The sequence below is a fragment of the Symphalangus syndactylus genome, chromosome 14, assembly GCF_028878055.3.
Source record: "Symphalangus syndactylus isolate Jambi chromosome 14, NHGRI_mSymSyn1-v2.1_pri, whole genome shotgun sequence".
Classification (NCBI taxonomy): Eukaryota; Metazoa; Chordata; class Mammalia; order Primates; family Hylobatidae; genus Symphalangus; species Symphalangus syndactylus.
The window spans coordinates 49,879,429-49,905,037 of record NC_072436.2 but is presented as its reverse complement, the minus strand read 5'-3'; the positions used below and the strand labels follow the sequence as shown (position 1 = coordinate 49,905,037).

The window sequence follows — 25,609 nt, the reverse complement described above, 5'->3', positions numbered from 1 at the left end:
GAGACCTACTGATTGCAACTAGAGTCTGGGGGCTGCCATCTGTGTCTCACAAACCCCCGGGTGATGCTTGGGACCCTCAAGTCTAAGAAGCACTGAGATCCTGGAGGCTTCTTTCTCTCCCTGGATGCCCCAGCTCCATAGGGCAGCGCGTGACATTGAGGGGAGGAAAAGGCGTCTGGCTGTGGTCCAAAAGCCGTCTGCCCCTCAGGCTGTCCTGCCATGCTGTCTAATGTGTACTCATGTCAGGATTTCAAAATGCTGTTTTGTGGAAGTGAGGATGATGAGGCCCGTCGTGGAGACAACTCACAGCCCTCACCCCCCAGGTGTCCTTTTTGCTCATTTCAGGGGCCTCGTTTCTTTCTTTCTTTTCTTTTCTTTTCTTTTTCTTTTTTTTTTTTTTGAGGCGGAGTCTCACTCTGTCGCCCAGGGTGGAGTGCAATGGCGCGATCTCGGCTCACTGCGACCTCTACCTCCCGGGTTCAAGCGATTATCCTGCCTCAGTCTCCTGAGTAGCTGGGATTACAGGCTCACGCCACCAAGCCCAGCTAATTTTTGTATTTTTAGTAGAGACAGGGGTTCACCGTGTTGGTCAGGCTGGTCTCGAACTCCTGATCTTGTGATCCACCTGCCTTGGCCTCCCAAAGTGCTGGGATTACAGGTGTGAGCCACCGCGCCCGGCCACCTCCTTTCTTTACGTTGGCTCTAATCCCTTGGAGATCCACTTCTGCCTCTCCAAAGAGTTTATCTCTTCAATTAACAAGACCTCTGTGGCCGAGGCCAGGTTACACACTAGCCTTCCAAACAGGTGGTTCTTGAGCCCTGTGCCTTTTCTAGAAGAACTGAATCTTGAGTATTTTGTGGCAGGCACTTTGGAGAGGTGGAGAAGATATTTTAGGTCAGATCGAGTTTCGGGGAAAATCTATCTCGTGGACCTTGTAAATATGACTCTTAAGATTGTGTTCAGGAAGTCTGGGAGGGAAATGGTTAATTGTTTATCACAGAGCAAGGACTGAAGGCCTCCTGTCAGCGGAATGTGTGTTTAGCTGTGGCCTCTTCCAGTAATCTCTCTGCTGGGAAAGTCATTGGCCAAGGATGCTCGATTTTGTAGAGAGCCTGTTTCCTTTGCCAGACAAAGGCTGACTCTCATAATGACTGGAGATACTGGAAAGGATAACTTAGTTGATTAGCCAAACAATGACTTGAACCACAGCGTCAAATGAAAGCTTTCCTAACCGAATCTCTTTTCCTTACATCTTTCTCAGAAAAAAAAGAGGAGACCATTCCTGTGATCATTTCCCCCCTCAAGACCATATCAGCTTCTCTGGGTAAGGCCCGCAAGGACCATGCATTCCACGCACCTGTGGGGGTGCCCAGTATCCCAATGCAGGGAGCTTGGAACCCTCATGTCTGCTGACCATACCTGCCCCTTGGGTGCGGTGTGCCTGGGTGGAGACCTTAGAACTCCAGTGTGTGAGGCTGGAATAACAAATGTGAGGGAATATTTCCCTTTGGCCAGTTTAGTTAGAAATGGCATAATCTGAAAACAGGTATACTTTGCTTCATGCAAAGCCACCTGTAAAAATCTGAATGTGAAAATCTGAACGTTCTGGCAGCAGTTATCAACTGCATGAGAAGATGAACAGCATGAACCCCAGGCACAGCCAGCACCCTCAGTGTATTTAAAATAATTCACATCACCAAAACTTGGCTGGCTCTCTGCCTCTCTCTAAGACTCCATTTGTAAAGTGGGCTCAGCTGTGGTCAGTTTCTTGTTGCCAGAAGAGCTGGTAAGCTGGTCGAATGGTGTTATGAAAATGACCAGTGGGGCTTTCTGCTTTTCACCCCATGTGGTGCTGTCCATCCTAGCCAGCACAGGTCCACACTAGTGGCCAGTGAGGGTACGTAAGTGTACTGTACTAACAACCTACTGATGCTAGTGGTGGGGTGGAATTGATGTTTATTGAGCATCTACTATGTCCAGTGGGATCCCATTCAATCTCAACATAGATCCTGTAGGTTATATTCCCTCAATTTTCCAAAAGGAAAAAGCCACCCAGGGCATCACGGTGGCTCAGTGGAGGCCAAAAGGCCATGCTCAGAGTCAGGCTGGAGTTCAGATTCAGGTCTGTGTGCCTATAAAGGCTGCACCCTTTTATGTGTTTGTTTCTGGGTAGTGTTTTTGTAGGTCTGTTACTCATTTAGGAAACACTGGCTGCACAGTCTTTTAAAAAGCAATTTATTTGCTTTTTCCTTTTGTTTAGTGTTGGTTTAAATTTTAAATTTGAATTGGAGGCCATAGAGGAGGAGGGCTTTTGTGCAGTTGCTGGGACTGCTGGCTGGCACTTGGGTTGCCACTGCCACAGTGCAGTCCCCGTGGCTGCAGCTCTAGGAACAACCACCTGGAAATCTGGGGCAATGGGCACATGGGTGACACCTACTGGAGCCCCAGTGTTCTGGCTCCCTGGGGCTTCCCAGCCAAGTTCCCAGGCCCAGTTCCCAATCAGTTGCTTTGGATGCACCGGAATGGGTAGTGGGGCCACGTGACACTGATTAGTAGGTTGTTATGGCTGAGGAAGATCTCTAAGGTCATAGGAGTGGCATAGGATGGAGAAGGGCTGACATTCTTAACCATGGTGGGGCCAGGTGCACTAAAAGACACACCACAGGAAGCCATATCACCCACGAGGAAAAAACAAGTGAGAAGGATTTCTTTTGCTTTTCCTTCTACTCTTCTTTGGTGAATGAAAAAGAAAAATAATTTCCTATGATTGAGACAGGGGGACCCAGTCCATCACACTGCACAACTGCAGAGGGCACCATCTATAGAAAATACAGAGTTTTTGGCCGGGCACGGGGGCTCACACCTATAATCCCAGCACTTTGGGAGGCCGAGGCGGGCGGATCACGAGGTCAGGAGATTGAGACCATCCTGGCTAAAACGGTGAAACCCCGTCTCTACTAAAAATACAAAAAATCAGCTGGGTGTGGTGGTGGGTGCCCGTGTCCCAGCTACTCGGGAGGCTGAGGCAGGAAAATGGTGTGAACCCGGGAGGCGGAGCTTGCAGTGAGCCGAGATCGCGCCACTGCACTCCAGCCTGGGCGACAGAGCGAGAGTTTTTAAAGAATTTGATCCCCAGTCAGAGTCACCTGGGAATGGAGAGTTCCCAGGATAAACATCAGAGCCAAGACCAGCCTCAGGCAAAGAGAAAGAATCCACACATTGATCTGGATTTTCTGAGGTAACTGAAGTGAGGGGCGGAGGAAGTAGGCTTGAAGTTAGCATGCCCCCTGGGAGCGCAGGGGCCCTGGTGAAGCCATTTAACTTCAGGTGCCTCTTGGTTTTCACCTGCCATGAAGACCAGTTGTAGGAACCAGAGGTGCTTTGTAAATAGTAAAGCTCTATGTGAACAGAATCATTTGAGAAAACTAAATTTTCTACTAAGGAAAGAATTGGCTGGTGAGGGGTGTTTGAGAAGCCGAGGAGGGACTCAGGGCTCAGGTTCGCTGATGGGTGGGAGGTGCTGGTTCTGCAGTTGACGTGATGTGCCTTGCTGTCCACAGGGTCAAGACTGACAATCCCATGTAAGGTGTTTCTGGGAACCGGCACACCCTTAACCACCATGCTGTGGTGGACGGCCAATGACACCCACATAGAGAGTGCCTACCGGGGAGGCCGCGTGACCGAGGGGCCACGCCAGTAAGTGGGCCAGGGTCTTCTGTTGAGAACCCTGTGGGTTTTGCTCTTCCTTTTGGAAACAGTTATCACTATGACCCACATATCACATTAAAAGTAACCTTTTTTGATTCCAAACTGTTGGATGTTTAGAATTTAAAGAATTGTATTTTGCTAAAACTTATCTTGAGAATCAAACTTTCTCTGTAAATACTTAAAAGTTGAGTTGCAGTTGACATGTTGGTATTGATGATGCATTTTGTAGCGGTTTAATTAAACATTGATCCTTTTATTTTTGAAGTTGAAAAATATTTTGGAGTTCATACCTTTCCATTTTCCACTCTGCAACCTATCAAACATTTTCATAAACCCTTAAAAAGACCCTGAGACCTCGCAACAGTATCTGCAGTACCTCTTCTGTTTCTCAGGGAGTTGTGGACTGCCACACTCTCTAAGGAAGGTTAATAATACAAAAAAGAAAGAATTCAGTTCTCATAAGTGGTCATCTCTAGAAAATGTTTTCTTATTCTGAGACTCGAACAATCAGACCTTTTGTAAATGGGAACTTGTTGCCTATGAGGGAGACCATTCAACATTGCAAATTGTAATGTATTTTTAAAATTACAGTTTTGATACTTTGAATTAGCCTGAGCTTTTGCTTGCCAAATGGTTGTGTTTTTTGAAAGACTTATCACAAAAGATCTTTCTGGATGTAATTTAGTGGATAAAAACTATGTGTGGTTAGCATAATCATGTGCTTGCAAGTTCTCATTGCAAAAGACCTGGCCACAACTAAATGCCCATCTCAGCTTACTCATATGATCCATTTACTTAAAGGAACCTATACTCCCCCTACAAATAAAACAAAAATATTCCTAGTGGATCCACTCATCCATGTTTTTATTCATACTAACAGATAGTAGTGAGGTGTCTATAAATTCCTCTAACACTATAAATGGTAGCTATCCTGGCCAGAGCCATTCCCTGGGCTGTCTGCAGGTTTCCAGAGTGAGAGTCAGCAGTAGAGGTGAGAAGAGATGGCACCACTGAGGGCTGGAGTCCTGGAAACTCCCTGCCCTTCAATATACAAGTGATTTAATGGTGAGGGACTCAAGTTTCCTCAAACTAGACGTTTCTGTTCCCACGACTGTTTTTTTTTTTTTGTTGTTGTTGTTCATTAACGGACTTAAAAGATGAACTTCCCCATTATCTAACCCTGTAGTGTAACAACTGTTTGATGCCAGTGACCGCCAACTTCAGTGACACTCAGCCTTCAGGAACAGGCTTAGAAACTGTCCCAAATGAATAACAAGTATGGTGGCAAGAGCTCCTAACTTTGTGAAACTTGAAAACAATAAAAGTGCAATGGGTACTTCTAATGGAGAGTGTTTAGATGTCTACACTGTGAAAGACAAGCTTGCATTTGATAGAATCGTAATTAAGTGAATGTTTATTAACTCAGGGAATACTCAGAAAATAATGAGAACTACATTGAAGTGCCATTGATTTTTGATCCTGTCACAAGAGAGGATTTGCACATGGATTTTAAATGTGTTGTCCGTAATACCCTGAGTTTTCAGACGCTACGCACCATAGTCAAGGAAGGTATGTATGTATTTTGGGGAGCACTACAGGAGAATATAACATGTTGAATGTTCCATGGATACTAGACAAAGCTACTTGTTCTCCAAATGATTCCATAGAAATTCCTTTGCATTGCCTGCTAGTGGAGAGCTGTAAAGAAACCTCCCATTTTTAAAGATTTTTGGTAGGGTGGAGGCTGGACTTTGGGAGATTATACTCAAATGAAAAATTTAAATGGCAAGCCGATTTTTGGAAAACGGATGAAATGGTTCTACAGTAAACTTCGAAATACTCCGTCTGCATGTGGCTCTGCCTTGGGTCCTGATCACCTGTCTTCACATGGCCTCTAGAGGAGGGTGGATTGTTCTTTATCCTGAAGATGAGAAACTTCATCCTCCAAGAGCTGGGGATTGGGAGCTACCCAGGGTTCAGGGCAGCTTTAGGGTCAAAGTCATTATATGACTGGAAATAGGTACAAGGCTACAGCCAAATCAACCCAGCGTTCATTTAAGGACATTTAAAAAGAAGAGGAGGAAAACCCACATTATCGTTTTTGATTAAGTTGATTTCATATCAGTGTTTAGTTGTTGAGCAGGAGGGAGAGCTGCCTTTAATGTAGTCTCTGTTGACAGCCCGTAGCTAATGGCAGGCAAGCCAAAGTGATTCCCAGCTGAAATCTCAGTGATGCCTCGTGGACAATCTTAACAGCAATAACATAAATACAAATCGCTCCAGGTTTCCATGTTTTGCTGGGGAGGCAGCCACAGACACAGTGTAAACTGGAAAGCCAATGATGTTTTCCAGCCTCAGGACAGGGAGTGGCACCCAATGTTCCTCTAACTGTGCGCTGTTCACCACCAGCCTCACACTCACTTGAGCCACTGGTTACAAACACAGATCTCTGGACTTACTCCCGATCCACCCTGTCAAATTCTCCTAGGGAGAGGCTGCAGCCTGTGACTCAACAAGCTCCTTTCACAGTGAAGTTTGAGAATGAGGGCACACATGTGAAGGGTGGTGTTTCAGATCATTTCCAGATGAGCAGGCTGAGAGAGAGATGGTGGTTGTGCACATTTACCCACAAAAATCAGAACGTTCCCTCTCGGGGTCAGATTAGTGAGCCCAAGGAACCTGTGGTTTGTCTCGCCCTGATGCTGGGAACCTTTAAAATTTTCCGTAACATGAGCCTTGTCCCTACATGTGGCTGGCTGTGACTGATCCAAGGAACACAGGCTGTAAGTCTTTCACTAGGACTGAGAGGTATATTCAAACAGCTGCCCAGAAAATTACAGCTGAACTTATTTCTAATCTTTGTGGAGTTTTAAGATGTGAGAATCCTCTGGAGCAAGAGGCTGAGGTCATGTCGATTCCTGGATGACTAAACAGACTGTGGTAAATGATAGCTTAAAAATGCATGATTCTAGTCTCATCAACAATGTGTCTGATAACACTCTGTTCTCACATTTGCTTTTTAACTTTTTATTCAGAGTCTCTTCCTGTATTTCCGTAACACAGAGACGCCAAGGAGCAGAACATAAAATAGCTGGACCCAAGCAATCGTGTTGGCTCCTGCCGCTCCATTATTCAAAATTTATTTTCCTTTACTACTTCCTTTGATCCTCATGACACCCATGCTCATTGGAAAAGGGCAGATTGTTCCTGGCTCTGTCACAGTTGGCCAACTGAGACATAAACAGCATCTTAAACGCACAGTGTCCCACTGTCGGAACAAAGTTAAACCCTCAGCACTTGCCCACTTACCCTATGACGTTTCTAACAGATTTGTCCTATCACGCTTGTTTCTCTAATGCCACAGACATCACTCTCAAATATCCTCCATGTTGGTGTGAGGGATGTGCTTTCTGAAAATCAATGCACGTTTATCAAGAAAAACAAACTCCAATTTCTTTCTTGTCCTGTGCACCTGCATTGCCCTGTCCTCTTGTACAGTGAGAGACTATTCAGCTCCTGATGTGACTCTCTTCTTCCCACAGCCTCTTCCACGTTCTCCTGGGGCATTGTGCTGGCCCCACTTTCACTGGCCTTCTTGGTTTTGGGGGGAATATGGATGCACAGACGGTGCAAACACAGAACTGGAAAAGCAGATGGTCTGACTGTGCTGTGGCCTCGTCATCAAGACTTTCAATCCTATCCCAAGTAAAATAAACGGAACGAAATAATTCAAACACAAACTCCATACGTCTTCTCTTATGGAAGTGGCTGTGTCTTTTTGAGGGACTCTGTTCTTCGCCTCAGTTGTCTACCAAAGGTGCCACATTTATAGTGGCTTTGTAGTAAAGGACTAAAGTCTTACATTCTGTTTTTTTTTTTCCCTAAAAATCAGTGACAACAGTAGATGTGCCTGTGAGTGGGTGTGAGTAGCTGTCTGCTACTTGTGACCTATTTAACAGAATGAAGTTCTCTTAGGCCTGCATGAGAGTGGAAAACATTTGACATTCGTTCAACAAAAACATATTGTGAGTCTATTTTGGCTAGACTCTATGGGAGATGTTGTACATACAGTGATGGTTAAGACATAGTTTGCCTTTCAGGAAGCTGGTTGTTCATTTCGAGCCTGAAAAGGATAATTCAGTGCTAAAGCTGAAGAATCAGCAAGAATTGGTGAACTTTTTTGGAAAGGGATATCCAAAAAATAGCAATTAAAAATACACACATTGGAATGTATTAGTGAACTGAGAATTAGACCCAACTTCATAACAACATGTCTGAAAATAGAAGGAAGGGCATTAAGATAATTGTAGACAAATTGAAAAAAACATACCCAGAGCCTCTTTCATATCATATAACAAAAATAAAATCCAGATAGATAAATGAGTTCAATTAAAAAAAAAAAGCTCCAATGACAGGAAAATCAGCACGGCTGGTGACTCCACCTTTCAGGTCTCTGTTCAAATGTGACCTTCCCAGAGGGAAGGTCCCCAGAGAGGACCTTCCTTCCTCTCTGTCCCCTCACCCTGCTTTGTACCATTGTAGCTGTTATCACCACCAGACCTTCCAGTATAGATTTGCTTGTTGATTTTCAATTTGTGTTTCCCACCCAAATGGAAGACCCATGAGGGCAGAGAGATTATTTTGGTCCCAGCTGTATTTACAGTACCTCAAAGCAGGCATTTAATGAATACTTGTAGAATAAATGAAGATGGAATGAACTCTCTCTTGTTCATTACCAAAAGACTTGCAAGTGTAAAGGTGAGTAGGCTTAATTACATTATAATTTCTGCACAACAAAATAACAAAAGCAAGGTTTAGACGAAATTGTGTCAGACAAGTTCAAGGAATGAATAACTATCATATATACAGTTATTCAAAGTCATAGAAAAGGCATGTGTCTTAGTCTGTTTGGGCTGCTACAACAAAATACTATAACTAGGGTGGCTTGTAAACAACAGAAATTTATTTCTCACAGTTTTGGAGGTTGAGAAGTCCAAGATCAAGGTGTGAGCAGATATGGTGTCTGGTGAGGGCCCACTTCCTGGCTGATAGATGGCAGCCCTCCTGACTTAATCACCTCCCAAGGGCCACAACTCCTAATACCATTATATTGGAAGTTAGGGTTTCAACATATGAATTTTGGGAGGACACAAACATTCAGTTTATAGTAGCATCATCACCCTACCAGATGAAAAAACGTGAGTAGGGGATTGCAGAAGAGACACACATAAAGGAACTCATGGAAATATGACACTTTCAGTAAGAACCAGGGGATGTAAATTAGAGCAAATTTGAGATACCAGTGCACTCACACACTATCAAGTGTTTAAAAGTTTTTATGAAACACTCTCACACTTGTAATTCAATTTGTAATTTGGTGCTGGGAAGAAGAGAGGCAACATCAGCCAAGTCAGTTGGGTGCTGGACCAGCTTGCATCTTCTTGCAAGAGCCCAGGATGTGCATCTCTTCTTGGCTCTGTTCAGTGATGTCATGTTGGTAGCTCAAAATTGGCGGCCATTGTGGAGTCTTTACACCACAGAAATTGGCAGTTACCACAAATCAACACTGTTTTCCCCAGCACATCACAACGAGGTTTGAGAGATGCCCGATTATACTACTCCTAGGAATTTAGCTTAGGAAATAATTTAATAAAATAAAATCATTAGAGATATAAAATAATTTAATAAAACTTATTACCCCAATGATGAAAAATTATGCAGCAATTGTCAATTATAATGATCAATATCATAATGACCAAATTATCAAAATTGTGAGACTTAAATGTTTACAGTGTTAAGGAAACATTATACATTGTTTTGTACAATTTTTATGGTTACAATATTGACACTTGTTTGCATCTAGACAAGGAGAAAACTTAAAAACTTGGACTTTGAAGGCAGACTTTGTGAGTTCAAGTTCAAGCACTGCCACTTGGTGCCTCTGCGATCTTGGGCAAATCCTCTAATCTCACAGTACATCAATTTTCTTATCTGAAAAATGGGGATAATCACATTAATTAACTTAGCTATTTAGCTATATCTTATATTTCCATTTTTCCTATTTTTCTATTTCAACTATAGTAACTGTTTAATGGTCAAAAACTTAGGAGGAATAGACAGAAATAAAAATTGTTGTACTTAGACTACGTGCTGACAAACCGCAGCCTGTGGGCCAAATGCAGCCTGCCCTCTGTTTCTGTGGATTAAGAGTATTAGGAAACAGACTCGCCTGTTCGTTTGCAGATTGTCTTTGGCCACTTTTGTTCTTTGAAGATACAGTTGAGTAGTTGAGACGGCAAAACCTGGAATATTTACTATTTGGTCCTTTACAGGAAAAGTTTGCCAATGCCTGGTTTAGGTGAAGGTGGTTTTGGGCAGTTAACTTTTGACCCCTCACTTTTCTATTTTCCTGTTATCATCTTCTCTTCCCTTCTTCTCCTGTTTTCTAAGTATTCAGGGAGGGAGAAGTACGGAGGGGCCGGCAGAGGCATTTGAACACGTTATTAGATTTTAACCGGAAAGGAGAGGAGAGTGAGGTTTGAGAAGGAGGATTTGGTGAGGACGTTGCACAGGGTTCTTTGACTGCTTCTGCCTTTTCTTTATCTTCAGGCTTGGGGCCACGCGGCTTGCATCTCTCTTCCTTCCTGGAACTTCTCCAGTGCTCTCTGGAGTCCCCCGCTTTAGATTCTGGCTGTTTGAGCAATGACCCAGAAAAGGAGCTGACTGCAGCCGGAGGAGAACCACCACCGGCTTTCAGACTCTGCCTTGACCTCACAGGTTACGCATTTCCTCCCCTCCACTATTGCAGAAGTGGGGGGTCACACAGGTAGAAAAGATGCGAGACAATCGGGGAATTTTGAGTGCTGGATTTATGCTAATATTAAGGAATAAGTGTGATATTTGCATTGCTACATTAAAAAAAGGTTATTATCCAAGAGGCAAACTAAATATATATATATATTTTTTAAGACGGAGTCTTGCTCTGTCGCCCAGGCTGGAGTGCAGTGGCATGATCTTGGCTCACTGCAAGCTCCGCCTCCCGGGTTCACGTCATTCTCCTGCCTCAGCCTCCCGAGCAGCTGGGACTACAGGCGCCCACCACCGCACCCGGGTAATTTTATTTGTATTTTTAGTAGAGACGGGGTTTCACCGTGGTCTTGATCTCCTGACCTCGTGATCCACCGGCCTCGGCCTCCCATAGTGCTGGGATTACAGGCATAAGCCACCGCGCCCGGCCAAGGCAAACTAAATTTTTTATGGGTGAAGTCTGAGATTTGCTTCAAAGTTATCCAGTGGTGGATGGGAGAATACATGAAATAAGATTGGCCAAATGTTGATAACTGTTGGCCCTGGTGATGACTGCACCCTGCTTCCTTGTATCATTCTCTCTACTTTTGTATATGTTTGAAAACTTCCATAATAAAGAGTAAAATACAATGTAGAAACAACTCAATACCCGCTGGACAAGAGAATGTGTGGCTCTTACAAGTAATAAAATGCACTACAGTAAAAAACAACATGGAACAATATGGATGAATCTTAGATATATATTATTGAATAAGTCCCAGAAACATTTCTTAGAATGATGTCCTTTTACATACAGTGAAAACAACTAAAGTTAATATGCTTTCTCTCAAATATGTGAAAGCATCTTCATGTATGTTCACACACACGGTTAAAATGTAGTTTTTATCATATATATGCTCTTAAATATAGATATGTGTGTGTGTTCGTGTGTGTGTGTTTGGATAGTAATTACATCAGGGTTGGGATGGGTTAGGAAAACATAAACTTCATTAAGTTCTAGATCTCATGTTAGGTAGTAGATTGTGATTGTTTACTTCATTAATAAACAAACAGATAAAAAAACAAGCTATTCAGGGACCAATATAGAATCTGTGTCTTGAACCAAGGATTATGACTAACCTAATTCTGTGTCCCTAAGTCCAATTTGAACACACAAACAGATGGACAAGTGAAACAATGTGGTTTCTTTTCTTAAAGTGGCCTATCTCCTCTATTTTTTGTTGATTCTATTGTTTTAACTTTCTGAAGGTGAATTTTTTCACCCCCAACCCTACAAAAGCTGGGGAGAGGGGGTGATAAATAGTTTTTGGAAACCTCACACTTCCATGCACTGCCCACAGGAAAAACACACGTCTTATGTGATAAATGCTACTTCTGCAAGAACTAAGGATGAGAGCAGACATCAACAACAGAAGCCAAGAATAATTTATGAACTAAAGAATAAATGTGATCTCTCAAGTATTTTGAATGCTATGGGAATATATAGGGACTCTTTCACAGAAAAGGTGGGATGTGTGTTTCTTGTAAGTTCCTCAAGGCGGGAGCCTTCTCTTTCCTTGATGCAGCCCAGCACCGGGCACTGTGTCTTGCTGTGGCACAGGCATTTAAGAAGTGTCTGCAGAATGGATACAGCATGTGTCACTTGGACTTTTCCAGCCTGTGTGAGCAAATGGGTCCCATCAGCGGGACTCAGCTAAGTTTCTCTGCTCCTGTCTCTACACTCAACTCTTATTGGTTTTTTCCATGACGTCCTGCCAATAGTTCACTTGGACACGCAAAGGTGCTTCGTGTTTTGTGGTTGCTTTCCTGTTCTTGAGGTCCTCACCCATTGGCATCTCTGCCCATGCCACCCTTCAGGGCTATTCGTTACTGCTACTGGGCTCCAAGAAGGCATTGCCACCAGTGGAGAAGCCATCCAGACGCCACCTGGGCTGTAGCCTCTGCCAGCTTCGGTGCTGGAGCCAGCTTGTGCACTCCTGGAAGCTCCTCCTTTCTTGGCTCATGGGTTCAGCCAGTCCTCGAAGCAGGGGTGGTGGGCTAGAAGCCCCCTCCCACAGGGCTCAGGCACCAGCACGTTCTCCTCCCCCTTGGCATGCCTGCAAAACCCACTTCCTCATTCTTCAGAAAAGCAAAGCAAAACAAAACCTCCTACAAAGAAACTCTCAGAACCCACTGCCCAGTGGTTTTTCAGAAACTGCCCCGACTACAGCTATCGGATCCCTGGTGGAGGCCGAGCTTCAGGGGCCAGGGACTACTATTCAGCCAGCTTCCAGGACAAGGGGAGAGAAGGCTTTAGATAAAAAAGAGTGGGAGAAATAAAGCAAGAATGAAGGAGGGGAAACCAACATCTAAATGTCTACAAAGTGCAAGATTTTACATGTTATGCTCAACTGAATCCTCAAAAAAAAAAAAAAAAATCCACCAGGCAAAGATTATAATTCACATTTTAGAGGTAAGGAAACTGAAGCTCACCTAATTTAAAAATTACCTCCTAGAGAGTGTGGTTTAGATGTGCAGCAGCAATGGGCTTCTCAATACCAAATCCCAGGTTTCAACAGCTGAGAAACAGCTGGCCCAAGTATGGGCTGGTCTGAGTCAAGGTTACAGTTAGGAGCAGAGCAAATATTTGCTTTCCTAGGGGCAGACTAGCTACCACGAAGAGTTCATCTCCTGAAACCGGTAGAAGATACATCTGGAATCTGGGTGACCAGGGGGACTGTAATAAAGATTCCTTCACAGGGAAGGAAGAATCGGAAGTAGGAACCTAGTGACCTTCTCTCCTACAGTATTTCCCAGTTTTTTGTTCTCCTAGCCTGTGGCCTGTGACCAATCAAGGCGTCACTGTCCTACTGGATGGAGGTGAGGCGTCCAGTGTGCAGTCCTGCCGCTGGGCCTGAGGCTGCTCTCCCAGGAAATAAGAGTGTGTGTCCCTGGATCCTTCTGAGCCCACTGCAGGGGCAATGTGGATTTAGCCCCCAGAAAGCACAGAAACAGCTAAGAACAGACTGTGAATTAAATTAGTCTCAAAGCCATGCTATACCTCAGGGTGACCGTTCACCTTGTTATATTTCCCACCCCAAATTGCTGTTTTCAAATATAGGCTTTATTATTCAGGTTTGGTGAGGCCAACAGATCAGGAGACAATAGCCATTGAAAAGACAGTGGTATCCCCCAGATCCCAGCAGGAGGGGCACACCACACCATGGCGGTTGGGAGGGTGCCCGGAGAAGCACTAGGGCCGATCAGGAGGCTGAGGGAGTGAGGGGAAGGTGTGGGCGAGAGCCTTTGTGGCGGTTTCTGTGGGAAGGAGTGGGTGAGGCAGGGTAGGCAGGCTTAGGATTGGCTGGTTTGAATGATTTCCTTGGGCTCCTGGGGCATGGGCTGTCCCTCACTGGGCATGGACAGTGACTCTGAGGGTCAGAGTTCCATAAAAGAGGTGGTTGGGGTGTGGCTCTGGATTGGTCGATTTGCATTTGAAAAGCATGTTGCAGAAGCAGGCAAGTTGTTTACTATCTCTAGGAATTGGCTAAACCAGGGAAAGGCCCAGGTATCAGAGCAACAAGGTCCCACGTATCAAAGCATCAGAAACACATGGTTAATACAATTGGGACAGCCAAGTGCAAAGGGGTTGCCGGAAAAACTCCAACAGGCCTGCGCATTGGGGTGGAGTCTTGGAAAGTTCAAGCCATTTGCAGCTGGGAGGAGCCTGGCTTGTCCTCTTCCTGGGTGGAACCAGGGATTCAATCTGCGAGGCGGGAAGCACGCTAGCAGCGCTCTGCCTTTGTGGAGGGTCCCTGTTTCTCTTTTTCCCCCTCTTTTGCCCAATAAATTCCATTTTTCTCACCCTTCAAAGTGTCTGCAAGCCTAATCTCTCATGGCCATGTGACAAGAACCTGGCTGTTAGCTGAACTAAGGACAAAGTCCTACAACACAATTACATCCTGCCTTGTCTGTTACAGCTCATCAGAAGCTCTGCACGGAAATTAAGTGGCCAAAAGTAAACAGCCCACAAAATAAATATGCTCCCAATTTCATTTTATTTTATTTTGTCAAGAATACCAAATATCCTTTATGAAGCATGGTAAAACAACTGCCATAAAACCTTACAAGCATTAGCAGCAAAAGCTTAGTGCTGCATAGAAATGTACTCTTGTATTTGTAGCCTGGGCAATATCTAAAGAGGATGTACACTAAGCCTCAAAAATTTTAAAATTAAAGCCTGAGTTTCTCCACAATTCCTTCTTGCTCCATCCCAGCAAAGAGGCTGCTCCATCCAGGAGAGGGGACTGCAGTCAAGGCTGTCTTCCATCTTTTGCAGGGAAGGGTGTGGCTCCTTAGGGTATTGCATTGGCCTCGCATGTCCCCTTTTAATGTGTCCCAGGCATTTATACAAGATCAGCACAGCCCTGACCCCACCTGCAATGAATTTTAAGACAAGCCATTCTCTGGTCCCTGGAGCAGGTTTTCTGGACAAATGTTGCTCCCAGGAATCCACACCCAGTAGTAACAGTGACCACAGCAGCAGCTCGGAGATATCAGGGGGAAGAATGGGGGATGCAGGTGGACCTCAGTCTGGTATCATCAGCATCCCTTTGCTGATTAGAACCACAGGGTGGCCCAGTATCCTTGTTCTGCAAGCCCTCCAGGACATTCTTACTCCTGCTGTCAGTGGGAGCACCTCGATTTCTATGGTCAAGTCTAGAACCCATGACTTGGGAATGTAAGCTGTCTTTGGTCAATTATTCCAGCAGGAGTTAGTGACAGTACCACCTTTGTCACATCTAGGGGAACTTTCACCGTGCATCTTATCTCAGCATTTGGGACCCTGGGCTTTCTTGAATAATCTTCAGGGGTAGCTCCCCAGTCTCCCAGGCTTCAGGCCTTTTTTGGCACCTTTCCTCCCCATCTAGCATATTCGGATCTTCTCACCGTGTTTTTCCCATAAGCCCATGATGATTTGGCTTCTGTCTTAGTGACAGAGCTTCCCCAGTCTGTTGTCCTTAAGCCAACAGGGACCATGATCTCCTGGTATGGAACTTTCTAGGCCTCTGCACCTTTTCTGAGAAGGGGGCTCTTCCCCAGCCCCACTCCAGGTGCAAAATCACCCTTGGCAAATCACTCACAGTGCTTCCACCCCTGGGTGAGGATGACCTTCTTGCCGTGTACTCCTCAGTATGCAATTCTCTTCCTCGGCTTTTAAATGTTCAAGATGCTGTACAGTGTTTCTGTTGCTTAGATATTTTTTGGAAGTGGAGAGGTATGCCTCAAGTGACTGCGTACCAGTTAAGCGTGGGTCCTCAGTGGCAGACTGGAATCATCTAGAGAGGTGAAACAACAATGCCACTGGTGTCTGGACCCATGCCCAGGGGCTCTGCTGTAAGTGATTGGGGTCCTGGGTGATTCTAATGAGTGGCATGGGCTGGAACCCCTGGTTTGACTTCTTCTGTTTCTAACACCTGTGGTCTGGTACTCCGGGCCCTTTGCTTTTTGTACCAGAAATTCATTCATTCACTTATTGCTTTATCCTAGCATACTCCTCTAGATTTTTGTCTCATGTGGGTCTTCCTTGTGGGAGCTTTAAAATCAGTAAATTTAGACTTGCCAAAACACCCTGTATTTCTGATTTTAAAGACAAGCAAGGCAAAGTCCCTGTCCCACACCTCCACGTCCATCTAGGAAGTTCAGTACTTATTGCTGGCGTGTCCATGTCCCGGTGTTTTCCCCCAGTGGTCTGTTTAACTATCTGTGTGTTCCCCTGGATCCCTGAGAGGAATCCAGCCTGATTGATGCTGTTTGGAAAGCCGAGGTCTACAGGTTTCCCAGTGTCAAAGACATGTCAAATGAATGAATGGATGAAATATAGTGGTGCTTGGTATCCGTCGGAGGTGTGATGTTCTCACAGCTAACAAGGAAGGTCTTCCCTGTAATCTAAGGAGAAGATTTGACTAGTAGCCCAGGAATCATTCCCTCCTGCTCAGTTATCAGTCTTCTTTCTCTTTAAGATTACCTGCTGCCAGGCTGTCAATGGCACTGCAGCCCTGAGCTCCTTTATCTAATTGGGAAAAGAACCCTCAAGTTCTCCCCTTTAGTTTCAACCTTCATGTATTCCCAATGAAGTAGGGAACACTTGGGAGTTTGGTGTGAGCAGAGGATAACTTTTCTAAGTCATCATGGGGACGGTTCTGTGTTTTCTGTTCTCTGGATTCAGAGTTTCCTGTTTAAAAGCCTGAAAGAATATCGCTGTTCAGCACGGAGTACTTGCTGAGCTCTGACTAAATACAAGCCTGTGATTAAATTATTTCAGACTCTAATAAAAATATTTTTAGAAGAAAGTCCTTTGGGAATTATGTAGAGTGCTGAGTGCATTTTTCTCGGCAAACACTTGGACCTGCCTTGTCTTTCTGAGTCAGCTTTTCCTCAGCAATGTCCATCCTGGGGAAACTCAGGAGATGTATCTTCAAAGTCAAAAGGCTGGGTTGATTTCAGACACCTCCTGGAGATAAAGGATCCCGATAAGACTTCTCATGGTCTGACCAGCGCATTTTGTATATATATTTCTCCTCCTTCTTCTTCTTTTAACCCTTTAGCTAAAAATTTTCTGTAACACACTTGAAATGTCAATCTTCCAAGGGAGAAAATTTATGAAGGGGTTACCTTCAGCTTCCCTTTTCTCTGCATCCCCATCCCTGAAATACAGACAATCTGGTGGTAGGGTGGGGTGGCTTGGGGGGGCACGAGTTTCTTGACTTTCTCATGCCAACTGACAATACCTACACCAAAACTTTTAACTAAATCACAATTTTTCTCCAATAGCCCAGCATTTTCTCAATTTCTTCTAGCTTAAAAGCAGATTTGCTTTTAACTTTTATTTTAAATTCAGGGGTACATGTGCAGGTTTGTTACATAGGCAAACTTGTGTCATGGGGGTTTGCTGTATAGATTATTTCATCACCCAGGTATTAAGCCTAGTACGCATTAGTTATTTTTCCTGATCCTCTTCCTCCTCCCATCCTCCACCCTTTGATAGGCCCCATTGTGTGTTGTTCCCCTCTATGTGTTCATGTGTTCTCATCATTGAGCTCCCACTTATAAGTGATAACATGCGGTATTTGGTTTTTTGTTCCTGTGTTAGTTTGCTAAGGATAATGGCCTCCAGCTCCATCCATTTTCCTGCAAAGGACATGATCTTGTTCCTTTTTGTGGTTGCATAGTTTTCCATGGTGTAAATGTACCACATTTTCTTCAGTCTATCATTGATGGTTATTTAGGTTGATTCCATGTCTTTGGTGTTGCAAATAGTGTTGCAATGAACATAACGGGTGTATGTGTCTTTATAATAGAATGATTTATATTCCTCTGTGAATGTACCCAATAAAGGGGTTGCTGGGTTGAGTGGTATTTCTGTCTTTAGGTCTTTGAGGAATTGCCACACAGTCTTCCACAGTGGTTGAACCAATTTACACTCCTACCAACTGTGTGTAAGTATTCCTTTTTCTCTGCAATCACGTCAGCATCTGCTTTTTTTTTTTTTTTTTGGCTTTTTAGTAATAGCCATTCTGACTTGTGTGAGATGGTATCTCATTGTGGTTTTGGTTTGCATTTCTCTAATAGTCAGTGATGCTGAGCTTTTTTCATATGATTGTTGACTACATGTATATCTTCTTTTGAAAAGTGTCTTTTCATGTCCTTTGTCCACTTTTTATGGGGTTGGTTTTTTCTTGTAAATTTGTTTAAGTTCCTTATAGATGCTGGATATTAGACCTCTGTAAGGTGCATGGTTTTCAAAAATTTTCCCCCATTCTATAGATTGTGTGTTTACTCTGTTGATAGTTTCTTTTGCTGTGCAGAAGCTCTTTAGTTTAATTAGATTCAATTTGTCAATTTTTGCTTTTGTTGCAATTGCTTTTAGCATCTTTGTCATAAAATGTTTTCCCATGCCTATATCATGAATGATATTGCCTAGGCTGTCTTCCAGGGTTTTTATAGTTTTGGGGTTTACTTTTAACTCTTTAAACCATTTTGAGTTAATTTTTGTATATGGTGTAAGGAAGGGGTCCAGTTTTAACTTGCATATGGCTAGCCATTATTCCATCACCATTTATTGAATAAGGAATCCATTCTCCATTGCTTGTTTTTGTCAGGTTTGTCAAAGATCAAATAGTTGTAGGTGTATGGTCTTATTTCTGGGTGCTCTATTCTATTGAATTGGTCTATGTGTCTGTTTTTGTACCAGTACCATGCGTTTTGGTTGTTGTAGCCCTGTAGTATAGTTTGAAGTTGGGAAGTGTGATGCCTTCAGCTTTGTTCTTTTTGCTTAGGATTGTTTTGGCTATTCAGGCTTTTTTTGGGTTCCATATAAATTTTAAAATAGTTTTTTCTAGTTCTGTGAATAATGTCAATGGCAGTTTAATTGGCATAGCATTGAATCTATAAATTGCATTGGACAGTTTGGCCATTTTAATGATATTGATTCTTCTTATCCATGAGCATAGAATGTTTTTCCATTTGTTTGTGTCATCTCTGATTCCTTCCTTCCTTTCTTCCTCTTCCTTCCTTTCTTCCTCTTTCTTTCTTTCTCCTTCCTTCCTTCCTTTCCTTCCCTCCCTCCCTTCCTTCCTTCCTTCTTGACGAATCTCACTCTGTCCCCTATGCTGGAATGCATTGGTGCAATCTCTGCTCATTGCAACCTCTACCTCCCTGGGTCAAATGATTCTTCTGCTTCAGCCTACTGAGTAGCTAGGATTACAATTGCGCACCACAGTGCCAAGGTCATTTTTATATTTTTGATAGAGACAGGATTTCCCCTGTTGACCAGGCTGGTTTTGAACTCCTGACCTCAATTGATCCATCTGCCTCGGCCTCCCAAAGTGCTAGGTTTACAGGCATGAGCCACCACAACTGGCATCTCTGATGCCCTTGAGCAGTGGTTTGTAGTTCTCCTTTTAGAGATCTTTCACCTCGCTGGTTACCTGTATTCCTGGGCATTTTCATCTTTTTGTGGCAATTGTGGATGGGAGTTTATTGTTGATTTGACTTTCAGCTTGAATGTTGTTGGTGTATGGGGATGCTGGTGATTTTTATGCATTGATTTTTGTATCCTGACATTTTGCTGAAGTTGTGTATCAGCTTAAGAAGCTTTTGGGCTGAGGCTATGGGGTTTTCTAGATATTGGATCATGTTGTCCACAAATGAATAGTTTGACTTCCTCTCTTTCCATTTGGATGCCCTTTATTTCTTACTCTGTCTGATTGCTCTGGTCAGAATTTCCAATGCTATGTTGAATAGGAGTGGTGAGAGATGGCATCCTTGTCTTGTGCTGGTTTTCAAGGGGAATGCTTCCAGCTTTTGCCCATTTGGTATGATGTTGGCTGTGGGTTTGTCATATATGCTCTTATTATTTTGAGGTATGTTCCTTCAATACCTAGTTTACTGAGAGTTTTTAACATGAACGGATGTTGAATTTTATTGAAAGCCTTTTCTATGTCTATGAGATAATCGTGTGGTTTTTGTCTTTAGTTCTGTTTATGTGATGTATCGCATTTATTGATTTGCATATGTTGAATCAGCCTTACATCCCAGGGATAAAGCCTACTCGATCATTGTGGATAAGCTTTTGGATGTGTTGCTGGATTTGGTTTGCCAGTGTTTTGTTGAGAATTTTTGCATTGATAGTCTTCAAGGATATTGGCCTAAAGTTTTCTTTTTTGTTGTATCTCAAAAGCAGATTTATTTTAAAAAATCTATTTAACAGCTATTATGAGATGCTGCACTTGGTGAAGGTTGGGAAAGACACACCAGTGGACAGCACAGTGCTTCCTTCCTCTCCAAAAGCTTGTGGAATGAGTGGGCATGACATCATCACAGGACTGCAGGACATCAACAATGTCAGGGTCAGTGCCTCTTTTGGTTTGGCCTTTTCCTCATGGTCACAAGATGATTGTTGGAGTGTCAGACATAGTGTCTACATTCCTGGCATGCAGAAGGGAAAGCAAAACATCAGCCACATTTTTACCTGTATCTGGAAGCCCTTCCCTGGGCTCCCTGAAGGCTTGTGCTTAAGTTTCATCAACTGGAATTTGCCATATGGGCTTCTCTGTCCCTAAGGGAGCCATCCCAGTCTTAAGCACTCAATTTTCTACTATACATTAGTGCAGAATTTTTAAAAGGGTTTCTATTTTCATCAATTACAGTCCCAGTTTCCTAGGAACCTAGCAAAATACTTCAAAGACAGCAGGATGGCCATGCCATACGAGCCTTCAGATCTGTCCCTCTGCTCTGCAACAAGGATCCATGATCTGGTTCCCAGGCCTGCCTTTCCTTATCTTGGGGCAACTTCTTCCCCAAGTGGGGATGTTGTTTTAAAGGTTAAGGGGCAGCCAGTGCTCCCTGATTTTGGAAAGGAGGTGAATCTGGGGTAAGGCAAAATATCAGCTCTACATGCAGTACAACAGTCCCAGAGTGCTCAGTCAGACAAGACCCAGGGTGGGTTGACACTTACATACCTGAGTTCCTGTTGAGCACATGGCTTATGCTTTTATGCTGAGACTCTCAGAAAGAAAGGAAGGAAGAAAGAAGGAAGGAGAATAGAGGAGAGAGGGAGAGAGGAAAAAGAAAGAGTGGGAGAAAAAGAAAGAAAGAAAAATAAAGATGAGAGCAGAGAGGGAGGAAGAAAGGGAGGAAAAAGGAAGAAAGAAGGAAAAAAGAGAACAAGAAAAAAAGGAGAGGGGGGGAGGAAGGAAGAAAGAACAAAAGAAAAAGAAAAACAAACAACCAAATAAGCAAAAATATCTAAACTGAATCACAGAGGAGAATGTGTTCAATGCAAGTTACCACAATATGCCATGGGAACACAGGAGGGGACAAGTGATGTCCAGGGTGGCTACGTGTGTCAGTGGTGGAGGGCAAATAGGAAAGAGGACAAGGTAAGTGCATAAATCACAGGAGAAAGAACATCTTGTGTATTCATTCATTCATTCATTCAACAAATAGTAATTTTTCCTTTCTTGGCTAGGAAAAGCAGACATGTCCCCTGTCCTGTGGGAGCTTAAGTCTCATGAAGAAGACAGACAAAGATAATATAATGACCCCGATAAAATGTAAACTTGTGGAAAGTGTAGGGACGGAGAGAGCTGTGTTTGCTGTAAGTGGGTATAACCAGGGGATTTCCCCCACCCAGGGAGGTCAGAGAAGGATGTTTAAGGGTGGGTGAGATTTCAACACCTCAGAGGAGGGCGAGATATCCTATTCGGAGAAACAGACTGGGCAGTGAGCAGGGCTGGAAAGGGCTGGCCAGGTGTGGGGAAAGATGAGTGGTCTGGACCCATGAAAATGGCAGGGAATCAATGAGAGACAGTGAGGTACCAGGCTCTGTGCCTGGCATTTTCTATGTTTGGGATTTATGTTACACTTAGAACAATCCTGTAAGGTAAGAATTCCCTTGGTTTTGGTTCTCCTGGAGGTAGATCCTGAGGTAAAGACTTGGATGCAGGCAATTTATGGGGGAAGTGATTCCAGGAAGCAAGGATGAGGGGGCAGGGAGACAGGCCCAGTCTCCCTGCCTGGTCTTAATTGGTGTTTCCAATTAAGGAAACACCATGCTAAGGGTGACTTATGGAGGTCACCTGCCATGGCCAATGGAGTTTGTGTCCACCAGGACTTTCTCAAAAGTACATACAAGTTCTCTCACAATTTTTTTCTTGAAGGAATGGACATAGCTCAAGAGTTAGGGGTTCCTGAGACACCTACTACAGGTGTTGTATTCATTTTAAAGCCAAGGATCAGAAAATTTCAGTCCCTTGCTTAAATTTACAAGGCTGGTAAATGACAGAGCAGGGACTTGAGCTGAGGTGGGTTGTGACTGCAAACTTCATACTCTTACCATCATAATTTGCTGTCCTCTTCCCTATGTATTAAAACATAATTGTCAAGAATATAATGATTCTAATGGATATTAATGTCAATGTTGCTGTGATATTTTTTCTAACATTCATTAATTCTTCCAGCCCTAAAGGTGATATTGAACCTCTGATTCTGCTACAGTACTAAGATTTATTACATCGCTGGAGGGCAGTGCAGATATGATGTGACATGATCTACAGAGCAAACCAACTGGCCCTGTGAGTACTTAATCCAAGTATAACATTGTGAAAGGGATAAAAATAGAGTCTGTGGTAGATTAAAGATGCCCATGAATTCTTTGCTACTTCTTTCATTGAAAAATGGAGTTTAAATCCTCTTTTCCTAAATCCGGGGTGGTCTTAGTGACTTGATTGACCAATAGAATGAGACAGAAGTGACTTTCTGGGACTTCTGGGAATCCCTGCAGCTTGCAGCTGGAACTCTTGAATGGAACACTTGCTCTTTGAGTCCTGAGGGGCCATTGAAGGAATCCAACTACTCTGAGGCTCCCATGCTGGAGAGACCCCAGGTAAGTGCTCCAGTTGAGGGTCTCAGCTGAACCCAGTCTTCCAGCTATCCTTGCCAAGGTGCCAGATGTATGAGAGCCCCTCCAGACCAGACCATCTTTTAGCCCAGTGCCACCAAGTCAACTCTGTTGATGCCACATGGAACAGATGAACCACTCAGATGAGCCCTGTCCAAATTCCTGACCTACAAAATTCGGAGGTAAAATAACATATTTTTAATTTAAACCTCTAAGTTCTGGGCTAGTTACTCAGGAAGGGAGGACTGGAACATGCCCACCACTTTCTATTTCCTCTAGTCACTGCAGTATTACTCTTCTTAGCAGACTATGTAGCATGTTTAATGTAGGCTGAAATGTTAGGTTGAAGTTCAGCTGTTTGGACTAAGTTCTGTTATAGACACATTTAGCAATCATTGGAAGTTTGGGAAACTCTCTTTTTCTCTGTTTGTTAGCATGCCTGGAATTTTGAATAATGCATCTGAAGAATCTGCCAGCATAGGTAAAAACATGCTCCCTTCTTGTCATTGAATTTTAAGCTGCGGATACAAGTCTTATGAGTTCATCTATAAACATAAGCATAGAAAGCAGTAGAAGCCACACCTACAGTGAAGAGCTCTCCATATGGGGTTGGTAAGTAAAGCAATAATCATGGGTATGCTTTCTGAGAGAAAGTATAGCAGAAAGTAGAATGAAATCTTGGGGGAATGCCCACAGTTAAAGAGGCAGGCTTGAAAGGCATAAGAATGATATAATAGACTTTGGGGAATCAGGGGGAAAAGTGGGAGGGTAGTGAGGGATAAAACACTACACATTGAGTACTGTGTACACTGCTCAGGTGACGGGTGCACCAGAATCTCAGAAATCACTGCTGAAGAACTTATCTATATAACCAAAACCACCTGTTCCCCTAAAACTATTGAAATAGAAAAATAATAAAGAGGCGGGCTTGGAAGGCAAGGAGATGGTTTGCAGAGCTCATGTCAAGGATGGAGGAGGGTTTCAGCAGGAGGCATTGGTGTCCACGTCACAAAGATGTCCAGGATAAGATCACGGCTTACTTGCCTTGCGGGCGCCCTCATGATAGTTCCCTGTGACCTCAGCTATAAGTTTGTGTAGTCATATATGTAGTGTTGGGCAAAAAAATTTTTTGTCACTAATTGTGTTACGGCTTTAGTGAGGCATCTTTGGGAGCAAAGCCTTGCCATGATTTTGTTTTTTATATAACCACACCCAGCTGTATCCTGATATGCCTCTTGTCCACTTGGTGTGTGGGGGAACCACTCTACCGAGTCTTTGGTCTAGTTTTACAACTTTTCACAAAGGTTGGGTTATTAGAGCATTCTAGTTCTGATTTTTTAAAATTTTACTTTTTAAAAAAATTTTAAGTTCTGGGATACATGTGCAGAACATGCAGGTTTGTTACATATGTAGGTATACATGTGCCATGGTGGTTTACTGCACCTATCAACCCTCATCTAGGTTTTAAGCCCTGCATGCATTAGGTATTTGTCTTAACGCTTTCCTTCCCCTTACTCCCCACTTCCCCAACAGGCCCCCATGTGGGATGTTCCCCTCACTGTGTCCATGTGTTCTCATAAGACTTGCTCTTGTTCACTTAAAGTTTTAATCTCATGATCTAGTTCTTTCTTTTGATTCACTGCTGTGTGCTTGTGGATGTGGGGGGTTGGCCACGTCACACCTCCTTTGTCTCCCCCGGGCTCACACCTCCGCTTTGGTTGGTGCTGCGGATGGGGGAAAGAGAAAGCCCTCAAAGACTCCATGGTGGCTGCCTCTGGCCAGGCTTCTGTCCTCTGCTTCCTGGTGGCGCGGTCTCTCTCTCTTGTCCTGAATAGCCGCAGGGTATACTTGTTGCTTCAAGCCAGGGCTGCTGTCTGGAGGTGGGGGAAGGAGGGCATGGGCTGTTTTCTCAAGGGTGCTGGGGAGAATGGAGAATCCTCCACAGTTCCCTGGGGTTTTTGATGATGTTAATATCCCCAGCACCTTGATCTTTTCTGGCTGAGGAATCCTCAACATTTTAGAACACTTTCCTGCAGCATACCTCCCATTAAGAAGAAAAGGAGGCTTCTCTGAGCTCTCACTACATCCCAGCCGTCATGAAAAGCCCTTTTACCAATGTCACCTAATCAAGTCCTCTCGATCCTGAAGAAAACAGAGGTTGAGAAGGCAAACGGCTGCCTGGGGCCACAGTGTGGTGCATGGTCAGTGGCCTCGCCAGGCTTCTCCCTGAGCTCTTCCAGTCTGGTGTTTATCCCACACCATGCACACATCTTCCAATCAATCACTGTGCCTCTGAGAACTTCCTTTAGCTGAATGGTGTGTTGTTTTTAGATGTGGTAACCCAAAGTTCATGCAGTTTTCCAAATGTGGCTGAAGCTGGGTTTTGTGTAAACACAGGATGCGGGCTTGACAGCAGCCGGCTGCACTGCCCTTTCACTAGGGTGGGACAATGCAGGAGGGATGCTGCCAGGAAATGGTCACAGTGACCCCTGGGTTGCTTTTCAGGGCTGTCATGGATAGATTGGAGATCTTTATCTCGCAAAATAGTAAAGTTGACTTTCTGGAAGTCATTTTAAGGGAAAACTGTAATCTCAAAATACTTCCAGAGAAGTACAACTATCATTCCTGCCTACTCTCCACTACTTTGTCAG

General features: G+C 43.8%; 1 protein-coding gene and 1 long non-coding RNA gene across 5 annotated transcripts in view; both read left to right on the top strand.

Moving 5' to 3' along the window:
- IL1R2 (interleukin 1 receptor type 2) overlaps nucleotides 1-7,449 on the top strand; it is a 36,545-nt gene extending 29,096 nt beyond the window's left edge. For all 3 annotated transcript variants that reach the window (XM_055242639.2, XM_055242640.2, XM_055242638.2), the window contains exons 6-9: nucleotides 1,263-1,325; nucleotides 3,562-3,697; nucleotides 5,136-5,278; nucleotides 7,252-7,449. In XM_055242639.2, coding sequence (XP_055098614.1) covers nucleotides 1,263-1,325; nucleotides 3,562-3,697; nucleotides 5,136-5,278; nucleotides 7,252-7,418 — 509 coding nt within the window. In that variant the 3' untranslated portion in view covers nucleotides 7,419-7,449. The remainder of the gene's footprint in view (nucleotides 1-1,262; nucleotides 1,326-3,561; nucleotides 3,698-5,135; nucleotides 5,279-7,251) is intronic.
- A 14,290-nt stretch (nucleotides 7,450-21,739) lies between these two features.
- On the top strand, nucleotides 21,740-23,570 carry LOC134732361 (uncharacterized). Of its 2 annotated transcripts, none has more exons than XR_010115431.1 (4): nucleotides 21,740-21,941; nucleotides 22,519-22,632; nucleotides 22,842-23,140; nucleotides 23,477-23,570. It is a non-coding gene; the product is annotated as an uncharacterized lncRNA (long non-coding RNA). The 2 variants fall into 2 exon arrangements; XR_010115430.1 differs by having other exon boundaries at nucleotides 21,915-21,941; nucleotides 23,393-23,481.
- The last annotated feature ends 2,039 nt before the right edge of the window (nucleotides 23,571-25,609 follow it).